The 23,667-nt window shown below is 47.1% G+C and overlaps 1 protein-coding gene across 6 annotated transcripts in view; it reads left to right on the forward strand.

Annotated features, from left to right (window-relative positions):
• Window positions 1-14,045, forward strand: part of ATP2B4 (ATPase plasma membrane Ca2+ transporting 4) — a 100,597-nt gene extending 86,552 nt beyond the window's left edge. For 3 of the 6 annotated variants that reach the window (XM_061381886.1, XM_061381888.1, XM_061381887.1), the window contains 2 exons: window positions 510-686; window positions 9,486-14,045. In XM_061381886.1, the coding sequence (XP_061237870.1) occupies window positions 510-686; window positions 9,486-9,800 (492 nt within the window). In that variant the 3' untranslated portion in view covers window positions 9,801-14,045. Of the gene's footprint in view, window positions 1-509; window positions 687-4,336; window positions 4,518-9,485 lie in introns of all 6 variants that reach the window. The other 3 variants (XM_061381891.1, XM_061381889.1, XM_061381892.1) reach the window with 2 other exon arrangements.
• The last annotated feature ends 9,622 nt before the right edge of the window (window positions 14,046-23,667 follow it).

Below are 23,667 nucleotides of genomic sequence, written 5' to 3' on the forward strand. Positions count from 1 at the left end.
CCACACATTCCCACCGTGGACCACGCATTCCCACCGTGGACCACGCATTCCCACCGTGGACCACGCATTCCCACCGTGGACCATGCATTCCCACCATGTAGCACGCATTCCCACCCTATACCACACATTCCCACCGTGTAGCACGCATTCTCACCCTGTAGCATGCATTCCCACCGTGTAGCCTGCATTCCCTTAAGAGACACACTGCAAAATGAAAAGAGAGAACTGAGACAGGAGGAGGAGAATAAAGTGTGTCACAAGGCAGATGCTGGTCAGATACTAGAATTTAAGTTCTCCTTCAGACGTGGGAGACAAATGCAGACAGCTGGTCGGGCCCTGGCAGATGCTGGCCTTAGGCGGGCTGGTGCTTCTCCCTCTGGGGCCAAGCATAGTGTTAAATCCTGTTCTGGGGCCAAGCGTGACTTGCCCAGAGCCTGACCCACGCAGCCGAGTGACAGCTCTTCTCGCCCTGACCCTGGTTTCTCCCTTTTTGCTGTACCTGCTCTCAGGTCATTTCCACGATACCTACCCAATCCCTGAAGTTCCTGAAGGAGGCTGGGCATGGCACCACCAAAGAGGAGATCACCAAGGATGCTGAGGGGCTGGACGAAATCGACCATGCAGAGATGGAGCTGCGCCGAGGCCAGATCCTCTGGTTCCGGGGCCTGAACCGTATCCAGACTCAGGTATGGTGATGGTGGCCTGTCCTTGCCCTGGAGGAGGAATCCCGTCCGTCTTTACTGGGAGGTGTTGGGAGGGCAGTAGTTCTTGGTGGCCAGTGTCTCTACCCTTCTTAAGGCCCTTTCACTGGTGGATAGCCCAAGCTCCCTTGCTTCAAGATAGACAGAGGCAGAGGCGGCAGTTTGGGCTCCTCTGAGAGGAGAGTGATCGTGGAGAGCCCAGAACACAGGACCCCAGCTGGTAGCATGGTCCTCTAGCTTTGGGTTTGTCTGAAGGCCACTTCCCACCCTTCACGGCTAGGCAAGCTTCCGGCTTACAGTCTCTCGTAAGCACCAGGCCTAACCTCCAGTGGGAAATGTTCAGACTCTTTCCTGGCCCTGCAGAAGAAAGGGTTCAGACAGTTTCTCTGTACCATCATCCCCAACATTTACTGTATATCCTCAAGCTGCTATTAAGGGAATGTAGGTATTATCTGGAGGATCTTTGTAAAAGAAACTCACTCTTTGATGTCTTCCCCACTCAAAATGTAAGACCATGATGGGGAACCTTATTGCTAAGTGTACATAAATAACAGTAGTCTCTCGGTGCCTGAGTGTCTCTTACAGGTTCAGATTTTCTCCCCAGAAAAGAAGAGGCTATAATTTCTTCACACCATTTCCCTTCCTGTGATCTCTGAAATGGGATAGAAGCTGCTCCTGCTGCTCTTAAGTCCCTTGCCTCTAGCCCTACAGTAACTTTTTCTCCCCACCTTTCATGCAGCAACTGTAGCTACCTTTTCCTGGGTAAATGGCCTGGTCTAGGTATTGATAATCTTAACACTTCCCCATTCTTATCTCACATACCTCTATTGTGTTAGTCCTAAAATTTCCTATCTCAGGGACCTGTAAATCCCCAAGTTCTCAAAGGTGTTCTCCAGAGAACAGGCCTGTGCATCTCTGCAGATTGGCTAGAGATCCCAGAAGTAAATTTCATCCTCTAAACAACACTGCAGGTAGTTTCAAAAGTTCCTTTGTCAAACCCACCACTTTCTAGGGAAGAAAGGTGAAATGAATATTCTAAGGTAAATACAGTGATCGCCCCTTATCCATGACTTTGCTTTCCTTGGTTTCAGTTACCTTTGGTCACCCACAATCTGAAAATATTAAATGAAAAACACCATAAATAACTCATAAGTTTTCCATTTTATGCCATTCTGAGTAGCTGATGAAGTCTCATATTGTCCCACTCTATCCTGCCCTGGATGTAAATCATTCCATTGCCTATCATATCCTCACTATATCAGCTACCTGCCCATTAGTCTAGGAAAAAGCATAGTATATACAGGATTTAACACTATGCGATTTCAAACGTCCACTGGGGGTCTTGGGATTTATCCCCTGCAGATAAGGGAGGACTCCTGTAGCAGCTGGGAACTGGTCTCCTGTAGACAAGACAGCAGATGAAAATGGGGAACTAGGGCTAGGGAGGGAAATCCTGGGGCCCCTTTCCCCTGTCTTGAGCTCCTCCTCACAGAGGGAAATCCCAGGGGTCTGCAGAAGCCGCCTTAGCACTTGCAGAGTCTCCACAGCAGCCCCACTCCAGGCTGCACGTGCACCCCCAGCCAGGGCCCCCCGGACCCCGAGAGCTCGGTGCCTGTGGCTCCCGTCTCTGAGGCCTCGGTGCTTCCCTGCAGGCCTGCTCTTTTCAGAATAACCTGTCTTCTTTTCTTCCCTTCAGGATCATCTGCCTCCTCTTCTACTATGTACATTTTTTCCTAGCCAGGATCCCCTCGTTCCAGTGTCTCGTGGCTCCTTCCCAGGCTTCTCTCCTGGGGCTGAGACTCATGGATCTGCCCTCCTCTCCATTACCAATGTCCATCCCCTCGACTATACCTCTCTGGTTCTGCTGCCTACATAGCTTTAGGTATACTGCCTTTCTCTGTTAGAGCAAGAGGCACTTGGACCAGAATGACATTAAAGCCTGAACTTGGGCAACACAGGCGACCTGTTAAAGATGCTGTGAAGAGCAGTCTGTGCCATCAGCCCTGAAGCCACAGCAGCTGCGGCTGACTGCTAACCTTCACCCTGGACCCTAAAGCCCTCTCCTGGCCTCAGCCCTTCCCTCGGCAGAGCTGGTCCTTGTCATCCTCCTTGCAGCACCTGAGATGGGAAATGCCAGGCTCTGTCCCCTCCTGGTCCCTGTAACTTTGGGAGACTTAAAAGCACTAGAGGGCGGAAGTTAGGGAAACCCGAGGGCTTGAATCTTGGTAAACTTCCAGCTTCGTGGTTTGGGGCCTTGTGGCCTTAACAAGCCCGAGGAGTGACTCTCCAGCCCCTTGTTCCATGTGGCTGAGCCCTTCCCACATGCAGACCTTTTTCTCCCACAGCGTCAGGCTCCTCCATCCCTTGGAAGTGAGGACTGTATCATGTGATAAGAGTGGTATTTTACCTCAAACCTGGTCTGAATCCAGAAACTAGCCCTAAACATTTCATGGCTTCTCTGGAAGCTTTATAAATAAGAGCAACTGTCTGATTCACAAGGTCCCTGCACTCCCATCTTCTCACCTGGGGAAGAGAGGTTAGATGAGTGGGGTCAGCACCTCTCCTACCTCCCTGGTAGACTGACCCGTGGTGTTAAGCACTTGGGCATTTTTAATGTGATTCTACCAGATCTTGAAGGGTAAGGAAATTCTTTTTGATTTGTTCCTTGTTAGTCAGAAGTCAGGGATGAGGGCAGTAGGTTGCCGAGGCCTCAGATCAAGGCCACTGTCAGAAGACAAATGGCCTTCGTTGCCTCTGTCTCTGAAGAGTTGGACCCTGAAAATCAGAGGCAGTTTGGGCAGGGCTAGACCCACAGCTGGTGAGCACCGCCGCCACTCTCAGCCAGCTCCTCCTCCTGGGCCCGTCTACCTTCTGAGCTCATGACTGACTTGTGCCGGCGCTTCCAGGACTCCACGACTGCTGTTGGAGGCCTTCTCTCTAAGGGCCTGGCCCCTGGGCTCCTGAGCTCTGCCTTCAGAGGCCTTGTCTACTCCACCCGAGGAAAGGGTATCTCAGAGAATAACCCAGAAGAGGGTGAGCCCAGCAATTTCGTGGTCTAGGAGCCTTTTCCCCATGGCCACTTGTGTGTGGGCTACTACACTGCCTCTGTTTAAACACATAAGTTGTTTCCTGGAAAATCTGCAAGAATAAGTAATCAATTTAATTGGTTTAGAGTTCCTGAGCCTCAAAACTCAGTAATATATATTTTGCCTACTATCTTAAATTGCATGCTTTATTTTTTTAAGAGTATGGGTCAAAGCTGTGAATAAGCTGTCACTCTCTGTCAGGAGTCAGGAGTGGGGAAAGTCCCTTTAAATTTTAGATATGTTTGGACACCAGCACACCTAAAATGTCCATCATAGGCTACAAGGGAAGGAAAGGCTAGATTCTGGCTGGGTATGTAGACTCCACGGCAAACTGTTCCTTAAATGAAGTGTGATTTGCAATTAACGTTTTTCCCCCCTTCTCCTGACTGTTGTTTTGTGTGTGAGGGATTCTCTCTGGCTTCCCATCTCCTGTCCCCTTTCCCCAGCTCTTTCCATCCCCTCCCCTAACCCTCTTGGACCCTCCCTTCCTCTCTTCTCACTTCTCTCTGACTGTGGAGCAAAGCTGTCTCACTTTCTGATTCTTTGCAGATCGACGTAATTAACACATTCCAGACGGGAGCCTCTTTTAAGGGAGTCCTAAAGCGCCAGACCATGGGTCAACACCTTGATGTAAAACATGTTCCTAGCTCATCCTATGTAACAGTTGCACCAGTCAAATCTCCCCCCACCACTTCTGTTGCTGCTGCTGTTTCATCTCCTACTCTGGGCAGTGAGTGATAGTCTATTATGATGCATGATTTGCTAAAATGACCACAAGAGAGCACGTGGCGTTCACTTTAACCAGTCGTGGTTATCTTTTCCTTTCGGTTTTTCCCTTTGATCTTTGAGTTAAGGAAAGAAAAGTTGGGGCAAAATCCCCACTCCAAAACTAGCTGTGTGCCCTTTAATTTTATTAATTTTTTAATGTTGAAAAGCTATTAAACCGTAACCATTTTAAAGACAGTAATCTTGTTTTCTGATTGTTCCCCTGCATTGCTGTTCCTTCCTTGAGTTCTGTTTGTTTTACTTTACTTTGTTTGAAGATGTTGTTGTTCCTTTCCTCTCCTTCTGCTCCTTTGAGTGTCAACTCTGTCCCCTAAGGTTAGGTGTAAGGTTAAGCGAAATGAAGACTTGGGAACTCTTCATCTGGGGGCAAATTTGAGATCTCCTGAAAAAAGGCATGAAAGGAGCTATTATTCCCATTTTTTTTAAGAGGTAGATCTGTCATAGTTGAATCAGCGTTGAGTTTGGCCAATACTAAGAGTGTCTTCTTGGCCGCCACTCTTCCGTTAGCTGGCAGCATTGGCATAAAAGTGGCCGCTGAATATGAAGAAAAGATGTTCAGTTCACGTGCACAGGTCTGAGCAGTCCCGCTGTTTTACTTTTCAGGGATCTTAAGCCAAACTCTGGTTTAAGAATCTATTCATTCACATCTCAAAGGAGAAATATATAAAAAGATCAAAATAACTTATTTTTCACCTGTTAAAAACAAATTTTTTTTTCTTTTAGGAATTTCTGAAGAGCAACCTTTTTTTTGTTTTCCTCCTTTCCTCTAATCTGATTGTTTTACTTATAACCAACACTTCATATTTTATTTTGGCTGTAAAGTTTTAGGACCCCTTTCTCAGTCATCCCGTCAACCAGAATGCCATCAAGGCTCACCCTAAGATCTGGTAGATTATAGGTAGATTATTGGATTATTGCTAATGCTTATGCCTTCCTATTCCTGATCTTTTTACCTTCCCTAAGTGGGACCCAGAGAGGAAACAGAAGTCTCTTTGCTGATAGTGTTGTTAAGGTATTTGGTGGGGAAGGAGTCTCTCTGTATTAAGTATATTGTGGACTTCAAATATCTGAGTGTTTAGTCTGTTTCTTTGTCCCCCGACTCCTGGATACCACCGCTCCATCTCTGGGATGGGGAGTAAAGAAAGAGCAACTGCTTTATCTGTGGTTCACTTGATGGTGAGTGTGTAGGATGATCAGACCTAGATTATCCATTGTCTTTCTAGCCAGCCCTAAGTGTTCTTACGTGAGGTGTGAGGAGCAGGGGGAGAGGAGGTTTATGTAGATGCATATTCTTTAGGCCCAAAGGCAGCCAAGATCTACGACTTACCCCACCAACATGCAAGGCTCTCTTGCTCTAGTCTTCCCGTATCGCTCGTGTTCCCTGCTTTCTTCTGGCTTTACCATGTCCTTCTGATTCGTCTCTGTTCTGTTTTAAGCCCTGCCTCTCTGTTGGGAAGGGTTGGTGCCAACCGTCCTGGTGATTTGAGGGTGGGAGGACACTAAGCCACTGGGCTCATGTAGAGTTGCTGGTGGAGGGTACGGTGCAGACCCGCAGAGGTGGAAGATCCGGAGAGTCAGGCCATACCTGCTCTTTCTCCAGCTGTGCCTTCTTACTGGAGGGCCCAGAACTTATAGTCATGCATTTTAAAACCTGTTTCCCATTACAGATTTCCAAACGAATTCAAGTATTTATCTAACCTTCGGCAGACTGATCTCTAAGATTTCCCTCTCTGCATGCCAAGTCACTTCAGTCATGTCCGACTCTTTGTGACCCTGTGGTCTATAGCCCGCCAGGCTCCTCTGTCCATGGGATTCTCCAGGCAAAAATATTGGAGTGGGTTGCCATGCCCTCCTCCAGGGGATCTTCCTGACCTAGGAATTGAACCTGTGTCTCTTATGTCTTCCGCATTGGCAGGCAGGTTCTTTACCACTACCACCGCCTGGAAAACCCAAGATTTCCCTCTCTAGGAAGGCCCTAATTCCTTCTCTTCCCTTAATTTCTGCAAAGGAAAACTGCAGAATACCAGCTGAAGAAAAGGAAGTCTTCATCTTCCCATTCACTGAACTCCAGAGAGTGGCCCTTAAGCACTCATGCCTAATCTAAGGTCCAGCCTGGTTCAGGCCTCTGAGCCATGAGAAACAGTTGCTCTTCAATCAGCCACTTTCACTGGTAGGATAAGCGCCCCAGAAGTGACGTTTCCCAGAGACTCTGAGTGACGGTGATTGGGGAGGGAAAGGTTGGCTGGCCCAGTGGAGGGGCCTGAAGCTTGCCCAGCACCCACCTCTATCTGTGTCTTATCCCCCACACTGCTCGGGCACTGGGCACTGTGCATCAGGAGGGGAGGCTGCCACCGCCTGGGGTGGGCTGTGATGAGGTAGCTGTGCGGTGGGCATCCGTGCGTGTCACAGAGTCTCCGAGGTCAGCGCTGGGATTGAGGGGCCTTCTGGTGCAACACACACCCTCTGCCCACCACCCTCCTCTCCGCCTGCCAGGCTACCAGGTGGTGCTTCCTAGCTCTCTGACTCCTCTTCTCGAGCTTCCCTTACAGGTGGCTGCTTTCTCTTTAGAGTCCAGAGCCCTGTTATCTAGCTGGATGACTGTTCCTTGCTCCCCTAAAGAAGCAGCTGTCCCTATCTTTTCCGTCCCCATCCCCACGTCACCTTCATCTCCCTTATTGCCTGTAACAGTGACTCGTCCCCCCAACAGGTGAGAGGAAAAGCCAGCAAACAGGGCTCCAGAACCTCATTGCGACCCCTGTTTATAAACATCTGTTTTCTAGATTGGACTTAACATATAATTGTTTTAACAAAGTATTCAGTTGCTTCAAAAAAAAAAAAAAATAGAAGCAGGAAGTTTGAAAATCACTGATACTGAAGATGATCAGCTCATGGTATAGAGGTTGCTGTCGCCTGTGGCACATGTTAGAAACGTGGAGATCGGAAGAGTGGAAAGTGTGGGCTGGGCCAGCAGTCCTGCGGGGGGAGTGTGGCTTTGAGCCCATTACCTGACTAGGGCTTTGGATTCGGTCTTGCTTCATCTCAGGTGCTTTGCTCTAAGATTTGATGTAGACCCATTATAACTCGGGACTTCCTGAAAACCAGATGTAACCTGTATTCCATCTGATCTTGCCAAAGGGATAGAAGAGTAGATCCTAACTTTGTGTGCAGCAAGGTGAATCTGTACCCGGGTGCCTCGATCCTTCTTGGCTGAAGCACTGAGTGGATTTCACCGAGTGCCAGCGTCCTCTGCCTTCTGAGCTCTGAGCGCCCTCTGTCCTGTGGGTCTGCCAATGTGCTGTGGAGTGAGGCAAGATAAAGAAAGCCTTAGCCGCAGAGATGCAACTTCAGTGAACCTTCTTGTGCATTACTTTGGAAGGTTCTGTACAGTGACAGGAAGCACTGAGACAAGCTGTACAGTTTACTTGCCTGTCTGTCTGCGTGCTCTGCTGGATCCATATTCCTCAGGAAGTATTCTTTGCTGGAAGAGGTTCCCCGCCCCAGCCCCCATCACTTCTTTCCCCTCTCCCACCTCAACAGCCTCTCCTGCGTTATTTCCATTTCTTTTCTGATGAAGGAACTTTGGGATCAGTCTAGGATCAGCCACCTCCCAAGAACTGAAACTGTCCTACGACCACTTTCTTTTCCCTCTCTCTCCAGCCTCTCAGGATCCCACCTTGCCCCCTACTCTAGTACTACCACCCCAAGTTCTAAAGCATACCTCAGAGAGCTTTCCAGGTTGGAAAAACAGCTGCCAGAAGAGCTGGTGCCTATGGGTAGAGTGATCAGTGCTTGTCAAGTGTTTCTTCTTCTCTTCTAAACTGAACCCTTCCTCTATTGTGCAGTAGGACAGACTGTGACACTCACAGGGGTGTATCCCCTTTGACAAGCCGCAGGTGGCTCCCTTTCCTCCATCCTCTTGATCCATCCCATCAGGAAAGCCTCCTGGTCTGAGTGGCTTCTGCTCTGAGCCCACGCTCTCCCTCCCCTACCTAAGATCATGTTCCTCTTCGTAGTTTACAAACAGCTGGAGAAAGCTCTGTGACTCGGCACAGCTGCTGTGCGTCAGAGTCATGGCTGCACGCGTCCAACCGCATCTGAACTGAGAGAGCAGCCCTCTGTCAGCCTCAGAGGGGGCAACTGTGATGCCTGTATTTATCCACCTCTTCAAGGGGAGGGACTGAAGGAGTGGAGTTCTGCTTTGTTTGGGGGAAGAGGACACAGTGGAGACTGTGGGATATAAACATGCGCATGTTTCCTGATTGAAAGAGCAATTATTAAATTGGAGAGTATAAGAATTTTGATTTCTTGCATGCTGCTAACACAGCTGCACGGTATTGTCTGCCTTGCCACACAGTATTCATGGTCGCTTATCACCCAACGTGTATTGTGTGCAAATTGATATGTGTTTGGCTTATTGAGGGTTTTCAACAGATAACTAAACTTCAGTGTGTAATCTTCCATTCCACATTCACAAATTATTTGGCCCCAACACAGAAATCCACATGTCTGGATCATCTTTTAAGTTTGACTATTAAACTGCACCTACTTCCAACGTCCTTGCCTCCCATCCAAAAGAACTAATGAATCTTTTTGTTTGCTATTTAATTTTAAGAGTAGATTGTTTGGGAATGCTAACTTTGCTTTGGGTTTTCTACTTTTTTTATGCAGCTTTGAAATATTCTAGTTGTTTGTCATTATTCACTCTCCCCACCCCACCTCAGTGCTTGAAATTTAAGTCACGTGGTGTTCTGGTGTTTCATGATCTCTCCTCATACTTTTGGTTTGGGTTGTGGGGCGGTAGTGTCCTGTAGTTTGGGCGTTGTTTCTGTCATCAAACCACCCAGTCCCCTGTTCTGCTTACCAGTTCTCACCGCTGCGTTTTCTCACCCTCCTTTTCCTTCCCCTGGTGTAGATCAAAGTGGTCAAAGCGTTCCATAGTTCCCTCCACGAAAGCATTCAGAAACCCAAGAACCAAAACTCCATCCACAACTTCATGACCCACCCTGAATTCACCATAGATGAGGAGGGGCCACGAACACCACTCCTGGATGAGCAAGAAGAGGAGATTTTTGAAAAGGTGTCTAAGCCTGGGACTAAGACGTCCTCGCCGGATGGTGAGGTCACTCCACAAACCAACAAAAACAACAATTCGGTGGATTGCTGCCAAGTACAAATTGTTGCTTCCCACTCGGACAGCCCTCTACACAGCCTGGAGACGTCCGTGTGAACTTCTTCTCTGCTCCCCATTCCTGCCTTCCCTGTCTCCCTTTTCATCTGTCCCATCAGTAAGGTGATGATGGGAGTTTTCACCGTCGTGTCAGCTGCTCCCAAGTATGTGTGAACCCTCACCTGCCATGAGGAGGCAAGAGCACAGACCTAGGAGCGTTTTAACTGAAACTCGAGTTGGGGTTTGCAGCGGGACCCAGTTAAGCCCCAGGCAAGTGATGAGTGGTGGATCTGTCCCTCGGACGTGTCAGTAGTCATTTTGAAAGAAATGACGAAAATCGTCTTGGCGTCTACCCCACCTCCAGTTCTCCCCAACATTCATACCCAGGTCACCAGGCTCCTTACTTGTGGATTTTTATCGTATGAGTCTATGCTGTTCAGGAGCTCAGTTCAAAATTGAGAGCTACAAACGTTATCAAATGAAACGTGCTGAGGTAAGAATGGAAGGTACAGGATCAGCCTATAGAGTGATTGTTTAAAACAGTCTTTCCATTTTGAAAACTTGTACCTGAGGCCCTTAGCTTCTTTCTGCCCTTCCAGTCAAACCTCCCCACAATCTCTTGGTCCTTCGTGACCGCCGTCTTCCTTACCTTCACTCTTTTTTAAGTTGTGATGATTAAGAAAATGGAAAGAATATAGGTGAGTTGAGTCAACTTTGACCTTTCTCCCTTCCGGCCCCAATGGAACTCTTGATTTATTTCTAGAGACAGATAACATTTCTTTGCTAACAGCCCTTTGGAAGCAGTTGAGAGCAGGTAATACTATAGCCCTGTTGTTGCCAGGTTATCTGCTTCTAAACTGCCATCTTGTCCGGTGTGTGTGGTTTCTAAGTGCCAGGAAGATTAGCCTTGACCATGAAGCTTACACATACGTGGTTTGTAGTTTTCACCTGAAGCCTGAGCTTCCTCCTGTTCCTAAAGTGGTGGCAAAGGAATGAATTAAGATTGACCCTGCCTCCTAACTGGACTTGGATATTAAGGAACAGAAGCTGGCAGATCTAGGACAAGACAGACCACCAAAGCCAACTAGGAGTCCTCCTCGGAGTAACCACTGCTGCTTTCAAAGCCATCTGCTAAGGCTTTTCTCCGGTAGGGCCTGATTGTTGGGGGAGTGAGGACTGAGAAGGCGTGGGAGAGGCCAAAGTGCCCTTGAGCAGGATCTGAGAAAACCTCAGAGAAGCCGGAACCCTGGAGCTCAGGTGATGGGTCAGCTTGGACATTGCCTTCAGTTTTCGAATTCTACTCTGCTGTGTCCCCTAGCTCAGCTAGTTGCTGAAAGGGCCCCAGCCTTTCTCAGATATTCTGATTTTGAAAATATATGGTTCCAGTGACACTCCGCTGACTTAAAGGAGCAAAAGGAGGCTCCCCTCCTTGCTCCTGCACCCTACACCCTGCTCAAGCCCCCTCTAGAACGCTCAGTGCGGCACAGTTAAGCCCTGTGCCTTCTCTCCCTGAGCACTGCCCAGAGCATCCCCTTCCCCGCCTGGCTCTCAGGAGCCAGGGAATTGGCTAGGAGATTTTTTTAAGTGCTCCTCAGTGGGACGGGGTGGAGCTGCATTTGCAGTTTCTCCATTTCTCTCCCTGCTGCGCTGATATAAGCTCTTCTGTGCAGGACTCAGCTCATGTCGGCCAAGTCCCATCTCCATCGGATAAATGAAGCCTCTCCCCTCTTTCTCGAGTGATGGGGACAGGGAGAAGGGCCTTGAGGCGGCTGGGGACTGCCGCATTTCCATCTGGGGGTCCGCTGACATGAGCTGTCCTCTCCAGCCTTTTCCTGTGGCTCCCTCCCCCCTCCCCCCGTCACCGGAGCTGCCCTAGGAAGGTGGCTACCTCCCCCCCCCCCGCCCCGCCCCTCACCAGAGCTGCCCTAAGGAAGGAAAAATAAAGAAACGGTACCCCCTGCACATTCCCATTAGTACATCAGCCCCCAAATCTGATTCTGGTTTTGTAAAACTTACATGTTTCAGTGATCTTTTTTTTCTCCGTCTTCAGTACTAATGGAGGGAAAAATAGCTCACCCGAGGTGTTCGATGTTCACATACATATTTATTAAGTAATTGGAAGATTTAGTTCTGTCGAGTCTTTTATTACCTCAGATCAGTTTTTAAAACAAACTTTGGAGGCTATTTTATCATTCCTGCTCCCGAAAGACTCTCATGGTGCCTGACAAGTTTCCTCTTGAGGGCTTGTGTCTACTTGTTTAAAGTCAATGGGATTTTTTGTGTGTATTCTAGTTTCCATAGTAAGAGAGAAAATATAGAAATATTATGCAAACAATATATAGTTTTCTTTAGATCATAAACTGATATTTTTTGAGTCAGCCATATGTATTTTGTTTAAAGGATTTAAAATAAAGTGCTGTCCTGTAACCCTGTGGAAGGGGGCACAAAACCAACTGTTAGACACGACAGGTGACTTACAATGTATTTGCAATTGGTTTTAGAACCAATGCACCATACTACCTTTTTCCAAACAGCCATCTTTATCCTTAGGGGGAAGAATTTTGTTGGATTCTAGAACTTTTTAATAGAAATTTTGCTGATATGGAATTGAGCAAGTTTAAGTGCTTATGTGCATATATTTTTATATGTTTTTTTTTTTCCTATTCAGTTTCAGTGATCCAACTGGCAGTGAATAAATATGGCATAAGTTAATAAAGCTTTCCCCCAAAAATGGTGCTTTGGATTTGAAAAGAGTCTGATGGGGAAAAGGGGGAAATATTATCCTAGATTCCTCTCTTGATAAAACTAGAAAAATGGGCAGTAGATTACCAATGGGAAGGAGGGCATCCAGGAAGAAGGAACAGCTGGCAGGAAATAAGTGCACGTCCCCATGGAAATGGGTATCAGGAACTAGTGATCAGGATCAGGGACCTCAGGTAGATTTATATTTCTTGAAGAACAGCTAGCAGAGTGGTACCCAAGACACTTGGGCTGCATGGGTACTCTGATTTGGGGGTTGCATTTTTTACAGTTCTTTCACCTCCTGTTGCCCCTGGAGTTTTCCATTAGTGATTTTTTTGTGCAAGGATTTGATTTGAGACTTCTCCCCCTCCCCTAGAAAAGTTTCATGCAATATATTAGATGGGAGATAATAGCTGTACATGGAAAAATAAAGGCTGGTTCTAGCCCTAGGTGACAATCTTGACTAGATCCTTCCCATAGGTGTCCTCTGCTTCTAAAATGACTCTCCATCTCTAAGTGTGGTAGAGAGACCAAGAAATCCCGCAGGCACTTGTGAGTTCTTCAGGGTTTGCATTTCTTCTTCCCTTGAGCTTCAGAGGGGAGAGTCCGCACAGTTAAATCTGAGTGATTACCTCACTGCCAAAACCCAGGGTCATGGCAAGCTCACATGTGTCCTGAAACCTCTAAACTCATCACTTCTCTTTCCTGTCTTCCCTGCCTAGTGACTGAAGCAGCCCGTGATGCCATCCCAAAGTGCACACTTCCTCTTCCTCCCTCTGCACAGCTGGGGACCCCTCACTGCAGTGGTGAGGGTGGGACCCTCTGTAAATGCCTGCTCTTCTTCAGCCTTTACAGGTTCTTCCTCAGAACAGACCAGACACCCCTCCGTTTAGCTCAGTGCTGCCCTTACCTTCCCAGCCTGCTGGTAGACCTGCTGCCCCCTTTCCTCCTGATCAGGAGAGGTGGGGGGACGTGAGCTCCCCATGACCGAATTGGCCTTTGGTTCATGTTTTCTCCCTGTATGTATATATGCCATATGTGAGTATGCCATATATATGTGCCAACAAACCTATCTACGTTGTTTCAAATTAGCGCACAGATAGGAATTTTGAGTTTCTTTTTTTTTTTTCTTTTCAGTAACTAGTATAACAGGCACTGGTATTTTGTATAAAAGAAAAAAACAACCAAAACGGAAGATTGATTATCGTGATCTGCATGACATACACAAATGCTGATATCAAAGCAATGTGTACCCCAGTGTGTGTGGCTATAATCTACAGTTCAGCTAAGCAGTACACCCAATCTGTATTTGCATTTTAATATTATTTAAGCTCTCTGTACAATGTTTTGCATGTATTTATATGGTTCTTAGGAAAAAAATGCTATAAATGGCAATTCTGAAATTCAAATACGTTGTTCCATTGAGACAGGAAGAATGGAAGGGGAGTTTTAAAAGAAGGAAAAAAGAGATCTTTTTTTTTTTTTAGAACCAATGATGCTGTTGCTGATGAGCAGAAACCAAACTATTGTGCACTGAGAATAAAAATCCATGCCCACTTGTGACTGTGCTATCCTTTGTATGTATCCACTTTTGGGTAAGGTCACCGGTTGTCAAAATTGAGAAGGGCCCTGCCACGGCCACGTTGAGAGCCTATCTGTGCAAGCCCAGGACTCAGCCTATTACTGGATCCTGAAGTGTTTCTCTGCTAACACTTCGGTGATTCACAGCCCTTGTTGCCAGTTTCACTCCCTTAGGAAACGAGCTTTGCTCTGCCCACCTTGGTTAGAGTCTGCAATCAGAAAACTATGAAGCTGGGGCTTTTGAAAAAGGATGAATCTGGAAGGATGAAAGAGTCAGGCTTGGCAGTCCTTTCTTTCTTTGTTTTAATTTGTAACAAAATGCCTATCAGGAAAATTAGTTTCCTTTATATTAGCAGCTAGACTTCCCTCGGAGCTCAGTTGGTAAAGAATCTGCCTGCAACACAGGAGACCCAGGTTTGATCCCTGGGTGGGAAAGATCCCCTGGAGGAGGAAATTGCAACCCACTCCAGTATTTTTGCCTGGAGAATCCCATGGACAGAGGAGCCTGGCGGGCTGCAGTCCACAGGGTCACAAGAGTTGGACACGACTTAGCAACCAAACCACCACATATTAGCAGCTATTCCCTACCTTCCTTCCGGAGTTCTTCAGTTCCCACCTTCCCAGAGGTTTTCGGGGGGTTGAGAGTTTGTTGTTTGTTTTAGCTGTTCCATTCACTGGGTCTCTAGCATGACTAACATTAGGCCTTAGTTTCAGGTCAAAGCAGCCTCCTGGCAAGTCCTTTAGGTTCTGAGCTTTCACTTCTCAGAATTCAGAACTCCTTCCAGCAACTCTCATCCAGACCATCGACTCTCCTTTAAAATAGCAAGTAAGGAAAGGAGTTGTTGGCTCCCCAAGGTATTTCAGGGCAAGCATGATGTTGAAGAACAGCCCAGCTCTCCTGGCTGTTTGAAGAGGTCGATTCTGAAGGAGGAACCAGCCACGGTTGATCGTCTTCTGTAAGGAGAACTCTTACCACCTTTCCTGCCGGTCCCAGGTTGCTCTTCATGGGCATGGCCACACTGCCCACCTAGGTTCCTTCAAACACGCTGGGGAGAAAATAACTAATAACCAACCAAACAAACAGGGTCTAGGAGTTATTTGAAAACAGAAATCATTCACAAAACAGGACTAAAGTCGTTTTCTTCCCTTTGTAGCTTCCATCCCAAATATCCTTACTTAAAAGGGATGCAAAATACACACACACACACGACTCGAGTCCTTTCTAAAGTTTGGCCCCATGCTTCCCCCCTTACTCACCGTGTCTTGGGCCCCAGATCTGTGCGTCTGCCACATCAAACAGGATCTCAAGGAGCCGTACCTCCCAACCCCAGTGTGTGGTGAGGCGTGAAGCAGAGCTTCAGAGCAGCTTTCTGGCAGAGACCAGTGTTCTCTAAGACATTGGTTTAATGGAGTATATAGCCAGCTTAGCTCCTTAGGCTTGAGTTACCACATGGGAAAAAAACTGTTCTTTTCTTCCTTCTTTTCCTACCCCTGTTTCTTAAAAAAAAAAAAAAAAAAAAAAGCAGTTTCTTTGCCCTCCATCTTTAATAATGGTTTGTGAGTCTCCCCTTTCTCAATGACTGTATCCTCTCCCAGTGGTCACTGGGTTTGTTTGAAACTCTCCACCAGGACTGACTGACCCTGCCCCCAGCCCCACACCCCCACCCACCCCCCACCCTGCCCAAGTGTATACACACAGCCAGACAACTCCCTAACTTATTCCAGGCAAATCCAAGGATGATTCACTAGGTACCAGTAAGCTGGTTACCAACCTTTGACCTGGGTCTATTAGGGAATGGCCTCCATGCCACTGCAAGCAGGATAAAAATGGTATGTCCTTTACCAGCAGATTTTGAAACCTGTTATAAATAAAACATGTGAACCTGTTACTATCTGTGTAACATCATTAACATCCAGTTGTCCGCAACAGCAACCCACTCCAGTACTCTTGCCTGGAAAATCCCATGGACAGAGGAGCCCGGAGGGCTGCAGTCCATGGGGTCGCTGAGGGTCGGACACGACTGATCAACTTCACTTTCACTTTTCACTTTCATGCATTGGAGAAGGAAATGGCAACCCACTCCAGTGTTCTTGCCTGGAGAATCCCAGGGACGGGGGAGCCTGGTGGGCTGCCGTCTATGGGGTCGCACAGAGTCGGACACGACTGAAGTGACTTAGCAGCACTCCCCCAAAAGAACCTGAGCTATGAGGAGTAATAGTCAACTAGATTCATAGACCAGGATACTTTTAGCCTTGCCTTGTAGCCTTTTAGGCAGTGACTTCTGGGTTCTGGGCTTGCCTGTATCCTGATGGAACTAATCATAAATCATAAATCTCTGAAATCTATTTCAAAGCAAACCTCCCAGCTCTCAGAAGATACAGTGCTTGAGCTGAGTGGCCAGTGCCATCACACTCAGAGCTGGCTGCAGCGTCTCCACTCAGGCCTGGCCCGTGGATTCAGGCCTGGGCACTATGTGGCTTCTCTGGTGTCCCCTGGACTAATGGCCATGGAGACCATCCTCCAAACAGCACAGCTGATTAGGTTAGGGTTCTTGTTTTAACTCCAGATCTTCATATCTAGGCCTTATTTAAAGCAAATATAGGGGATTCCCTGGAAGTCCCCCTGGAGAAGGAAATGGCAACCCACTCCAATATTCTTGCCTGGAGAATCCCATGGACAGGAGCCTGGTGGGCTACAGTCCATGGAGTCACAAAGAGCAGCCACGACTGAGCGACTTTCACTGGAAGTCCAGAGGTCGGGACTCTGGTCACGGCCAGTGGTGCGGGTTCAGTCCCTGGTCAGGGAACTAAGGTCTCGCATGCTGCACAACATGGCCAAAAAATAATAATAATACAATTTTAAAATGAAGCAAATATATATGAAAACTTAAAAGAGGATGCGAAGGTGGGGAGAGAAGGGCTGGAAACTCCTGATTGCCTTCAGATGTGGTTACCCAAACTCTTCATTTGAGTTAAGCTTTTCTGCATCTTTCCCATTAAACCCTTGAACTGAAACTGCTGCTGATCAGGTAGGAGAGAAAAGGAGTTTGAATATTTTTCTGCTCACCCTATGGTGGAGGAGCTTAAACACAGTAATTAGATGGAGTAAAACCCTGATATAAACTCTGCTGCTTGACTGGCTTGATTTTCCATCTCTACAAGGAAAAAGTGGAACTACATCAATGATTTTCAAGCTACATTTTAAAGACCTGAAAGGGATTCCTTAGAGATGATTCAGAGCCCACGGGTATTCAACAAAAGGAGCGCTTTTTTTTAACATATATAAGTATTTGACTTCTGGGTCAGCTGTAGCTTTAAAAAATGACTTAAAAGCCTTATGAACCAGCCATCTCTAAGGGCCCCCAGCTCTGAAATGCTGAGGTTCTAGTGAACAAATCAAATCGTCAGTGCTGAAATGATCCAAACATGGGTGACAATGTCATAAGTTGTGTGAATAAATGCACAAGCCAGCCTAACTGGGATCCTGTCTTTATTGTCTCCTACTATAGTTATTAATGTAACATAAATAATACAGAGTAAAACTTTGTGGTTATAGATCCTTCGGCTGAGATTGTTATCTGGCTGTTCTGTGTTGGAATTTATTGGGAAAGAGCAATAGTTTGGGAATCCAGAGACCTAATCCAATGGAATGGCATGAAATTAGAGAAGCAAGAGGGCTCATCTGAGCTTTGGTAGAAAGAGCTGCTGCTGCTGCTAAGTCGCTTCAGTTGTGTTCGACTCTGTGCGACCCCATAGACGGCAGCCCACCAGGCTCCCCCGTCCCTGGGATTCTCCAGGCAAGAACACTGGAGTGGGTTGCCATTTCCTTCTCCAATGCATGAAAGTGAAAAGGGAAAGTGAAGTCGCTCAGTCGTGTCCGACTCTTAGCGACCCCATGGACTGCAGCCTACCAGGCTCTTCCATCCATGGGATTTTCCAGGCAAGAGTACTGCAGTGGGGTGCCATTGCCTTCTCCAAGAAAGAGCTAGCCAGGGAATTAGAAGGCCTGTGTTACAATCCCAACCCTGGGACGTCCCTGGTAGTCCAGTGGCTAAGGCTCTGAACTTCCCAACGCAGGCAACCAGTTTTGATCCCTGATCAGGGAACTAGATCCCACATTCTGCAACTAAGAATTCCCATGTCACAGTGAAGACCTGGCACAGCTAAATAAATAATTTTTTCTTGAAGAAAACAATCACCAATTCTGCTGCTAATTTGCTGTGACCTAAGAGTCTCTCCAACTCTGGCACACTTTCCAAGCTTGCTCTGGTGTCTAAAATTGCTATTAATAACCATAAGAGAATATCTAGATGGCATTTCTCCATTGCTTTATTGCCTCTAGAACGCAGCACTGTGTGTGCATTGAGCACTACCGCTTACTGGTACCTGCAGGCTTCACCTGGGGCTCAGACACTTACACCTGCAACAAACACAAATTGTTCCCCGGCCCTTAACGTACAAGAAATCAATTTCTTTTCTAAATCAAGTCAACTCTAGCACCAAAATAGCACTGGCCAAGATCTGCGAGAGGCCTCTGCTAGTCCTTTTTTTATGGTCTCATCTCCTCCCCTTGGATATTGGGCCACTCCTTCATTCATCAAGTATTTATTATGCCAGGCACCAACGTATGTGTTTGGGATACTGCTGCTGCTGCTGCTAAGTCGCTTCAGTCGTGTCCAACTCTGTGCAACCCCATAGACGGCAGCCCACCAGGCTCCACCATCCCTGGGATTCTCCAGGAAAGAACACTGGAGTGGGTTGCCATTTCCTCCTCCAATGCATGAAAGTGAAAAGTGAAAGTGAAGTCGCTCAGTCATGTCTGACTCTTAGCGACCCCATGGACTGCAGCCTAGCAGGCTTTTCTGTCCATGAGATTTTCCAGGCAAGAGTATTAGAGTGGGGTGCCATTGCCTTCTCCTTGGGATACAATAGCAAACAAAACAAAGACTCTGACACTTTTAAATTTAGTCTTGTGGAGAGAGACAAAACAAACAAAAAAATACAGAGCTTGTCAAATGGTGAGAAGGACCAAGGAGAACAGTGAAGTGTTGTGAGAAGAAAAGGGAGCCCAGGCCATGAGGACTGGTCTTCTGTAGAAGACTGTAAGGAGAGGCTATGGAGTGAAAGCCTGAGCTAGTAAATGTAGAGGAAAGAGATTTCAGGAAAAGGATACAGCAGGTGTGAGGGACCTGAGGCAGGCACTCTTGCTCTGAGGACACGCAAAGAAGACAGGAATTGGCACTGAGTGACTTAAGTGGGAAAGCGAAGGAGTAAGTTCAGAGATGGAGGGATGGGAACCTGTAAGCCAGCATAAGCTTGGCTTTCTTAAGACAGGAATTCATGAGAGGGCTTTAGCTGAGGGTCCCGATGATCTATCTTACAGTTTAATGGGATAACGAAAATGGAAGGAACAACAGTGCACCGCATGCCTCACATGGGCCTAGCCCAATACTAAGGGATACAGGTCAATTCAGCCCTCCCTGTCTTGCTGTTGTCCTATGACACACAAAAGAAAATCCGTGTTCAAAACAGAATTGAACTGTTTGCCGCCCCAGCTTGTTCAGGAGGCCCTGGTTCATGAAACAGTTGAAATGATACTTTGTTCACTCCCAGGAGAAGGGAACAGGGAACCGTCCTGACGTCCGCCTTGCTCGCTCCGTGTGGTGCTCCGTGGTGCTCCGTGTGGTGCTCCGTGTGGTGCTCCGTGTGGTGCTCCGTGTGGTGCTCCGTGTGGTGCTCCGTGTGGTGCTCCGTGTGGTCCTGCTGCCGCGGCGCCTCCCGGGGCGCGCTCTGCGCTCTTCCCGGTTCCTGCCACGACGCCCCGTCCTCCTCCCGCCCGCGTGGGCCCGGGGCGATGGAGGGGAGGCCGGCGGCCAGCCTCCCGGCGTCTGAGCGCGGCTCCGCAGCTGCCGTTGCTCTCAGTGACCGCGCACAGGGGCAGCCTACCCTCAGACCGAGGCCTAGGAAAGGCCTGCTCGGCAGCGGCGCCCGGCGTCCCCCCGGGCCTCAGCCTAGCAGGCAGAGGCTGTCTCCCAATCCGGTCACACTTCTTGCTTCCAAATTCTCCTCAGCTCTTCCCAAGGACCTTGGGTTGAATGAGAGCAGGGAGCAGAGAAGTGAAAGAAATATTTATGCACTTTCCAAATTGCTCTATCCGAACCCTGCTTGCTCACAGGGTTAACTTAAAAGGAGGGCGTTTGCTGCCTTTGTTCTGCTTCAGACATGTCTGGACTGGAGAAGGCCTCTCCACGAGCAAATGCGCAAGGAGGGACGGGGCTGTCAGCCAGCTGTCATCCTGCTCCACTGTCTCAGCTCCTAGACCTTCAAAACCAAAGCCTGGCTGCAGCTGTCTTTCACACAGGGCAATTTTGGCATGTTGGGGGAGCCCAGAAATACAAGAGTCACTGATAACCACTTCCTAGGGCGAAGGAGACCCGACACAGGCCCTGGGTTGCCCTTCCTGGGAGGAGCAGCGAGGGCAGTGCTGACATGGCTTTGTCCTTCAGCCTGTTCGTGCACAGCAGGCAAAGACTAGGACGCTCATTTCTTTCTCAGTATCTCATCCTGTTACGCACTTAGGTCATAAATTCACAACAGCAATAAGCACCGAGAGAACTTCTGAGAGGACCCAGTTAACTCTTAAGAGTCAGGCACTGTGTCAAATGCCAGAGATGTAATAAATTAAAACACAGTTTTCCTGAGAAGGTTCAAAGTCTACACGGGGTAACAAACATTTAAACAACTCATCCCAACAATTGGGCAGTGCTATTACACACAGGGCCATGAAGATACAGAAGAGCAAGAATCCAGTTCCAGATGCAAAGGGCTTTACAGAGTGGTGATGCTTATGGCAAATTTTTTAAAATAACAATTTTGGTTTTTTATAAAAATGACACTTCAAACAATGGGTCCAAAAAAAAGAAAATAACCAAATATCTCAAGTCACACACCCAGAAATAAACTCATAAAGGTGATTTTTACTGGAATTCTACCAAAGAAAAGGACACTCTCTTAAAATGAAGGGACTAGTGCAAAGGCCCAGAGTATGAAAGGACAATGAGCTGGGTCTGCTTAGAAGGCAAAGGGGTGGCTGTCTGGAGCTGACCACAGCAGGAGGACCGGGACCACATCTGGTTTTTGTGCAAACTGGCACTCTGGTGGAAGACATCCCAGAGACATGTGCTCAAAGAATAAAGGAACACACAAAAGGTAGGCAGGCTAAGCATCCAGAGAGGAAGAGAGAAAGGCCTGAGGGAGTAGTCCATTAAGTGTAAAGAAATGAGCCTCATGCATCAGGAGATGATACTGTAATAGCAGCCCCATTTAATGAACCCTTGCACATGCCAAGTCCTAAACCAGGCATTCTTCATGGTTCAACCAATTAATTCTCACAACAGCATTACCTAAATATCATTATGATTGTCATTTTACATCCAAGGACACACCCGAAAAGATTAGAGGACTTGTTCAAGATCTCCCAGGTAGTAAGTTAAGATCTGATACTCTTAACCCAGTGCTTCTGTTTTTCCAAAGAGGATGTTTAGCATGTTGCCCCTCCACCTCAAAGGGCTTTGGTTGCTTGGATGCTTACATTCTGTCCATTGAAAACCAATCTTAGAATCTTTAGAATCATATGTCACATTCAACTCTTCAAGTCACTCAGTTCAGTCAGTTTAGTCAATTCAGTCGTGTCCAACTCTCTGCGACCCCATGGACTGCAGCGCTCCGGGCTTCCCTGTCCATCAACTCCCAGAGCTTGCTCAAACTCATGTCCATCGAGTTGGTGATGCCATCCAACCATCTCATCTTCTGTCATCCCCTTCTCCTCCTGCCTTCAATCTTTCCAGCATCAGGGTCTTTTCCAGTGAGTCAGTTCTTCATGTCAGGTGGCCAAAGTATTGGAGGTTCAGCTTCAGCATCAGTCCTTCCAATGAATATTCAGGACTGATCTCCTTTAGGATGGACTGGTTTGATCTCCTTGCAGTCGAAGGGACTCTCAAGAGTCTTCTCTAACACCACAGTTCAAAAGCATCAATTCTTTGGTGCTCAGCTTTCGTTATAGTCCAACTCTCACATCCACACATGACTACTGGAAAAACATAGCTTTGACTATATGTACTTTTGTCAGCAGAGTAATTCTGCTGTTTAATATACTGTCTAGGTTGGTCATAGCTTCTCTTCCAAGGAGCAAGAGTCTTTTCAATTTCATGGCTGCCTGCAGTCACTGTCCACAGCGAGTTTGGAGCCCAAGAAAATAAAGTCTCTCACTGTTTCCACTGTTTCCCCATCTATTTGCCATGAAATGATGGGACCACATGCCACGATCTTAGTTTTTTCAATGTTGAGTTTTAAGCCAGCTTTTTCACTCTCCTCTTTCACTTTCATCAAGAGGCTCTTTAGTTCTTCTTCACTTTTTGCCATAAGGGTGGTGTATCTGAGGTTATTGATATTTCTCCTGACAATCTTGATTCCAGCTTGTGCTTTGTCCAGCCCGGCATTTCACATGATGTACTCTGCATATAAGTTAAATAAGCAGGGTGACAATATACAGCCTTGATATACTCCTTTCCCAATTTGGAACCAGTCCATTGTTCCATGTCCTGTTCTAATTGTTGCTTCTTGACCTGCATACAAATTTCTCAGGAGGCAGGTAAGGTAATCTGGTATTCCCATCTAAGAATTTTCCAGTTTGTTGTGATGCACACAGTCAAAGACTTTGTCATAGTCAATAAAGCAGAAGTAGATATTTTTCTGGAACTCTCTTGCTTTTTCTATGATCTAGTAGATGTTGGCAATTTGATCTCTGGTTCCTCTGCCTTTTCTAAATCCAGCTTGGACATCTGGAAGTTCACAGTTCATGTATTGTTGAAGCCTGGCTTGGAGAATTTTGAGTATTATTTTGTTAGCGTGTGAGTTGAGTGCAATTGTGTGATAGTTTGAGCATTCTTTAGCATTGCCTTCCTTAGGGATTGGAATGAAAACTGACCTTTTCCAGTCCTGTGGCCACTGCTGAGTTTTCCAAATTTGCTGGCATATTGAGTATAGCACTTTCATAGCATCATCTTTTAGGATGTGAAATAGCTCAACTGGAATTCCATCACCTCCACTAGTTTGTTCATAGTGAGGACTTCACATTCCAGGATGTCTGGCTCTAGGTGAGTGATCACACCATCATGATTATCTGGGTCATGAAGATCTTGTTTGTACAGTTCTTCTGTGCATTCTTGCCACCTCTTCTTAATATCTTCTGCTTCTGTTTGGTCCCTACCATTTCTGTCCTTTATCGAGCCCATCTTTGCATGAAATGTTCCCTTGGTATCTCTGATTTTCTTGAAGAGATCTCTAGTCTTTCCCATTCTGTTGTTTTCCTCTATTTCTTTGCACTGATAAAGTGGTTAAAGGCAACACCAGAGCAATTAGGTTTAAAACACATATCCTGTCACCAGGAGTGAATAGTTTTCTTCTACTATCACGACGAATTACCTCAGATATCTGTTTTGTGTTTTGAGTGGTTGGTTTAATTGGTTTACTGTGGGGAGGGAAGGGGCACAGCCAGGGCCGGGAAACCCAGAGCTCAGTCTGAGGCCTGAGGCTGTTTCCCTCA

The sequence above is a fragment of the Bos javanicus genome, chromosome 16 (genome assembly GCF_032452875.1).
Source record: "Bos javanicus breed banteng chromosome 16, ARS-OSU_banteng_1.0, whole genome shotgun sequence".
Lineage (NCBI taxonomy): Eukaryota > Metazoa > Chordata > Mammalia > Artiodactyla > Bovidae > Bos > Bos javanicus.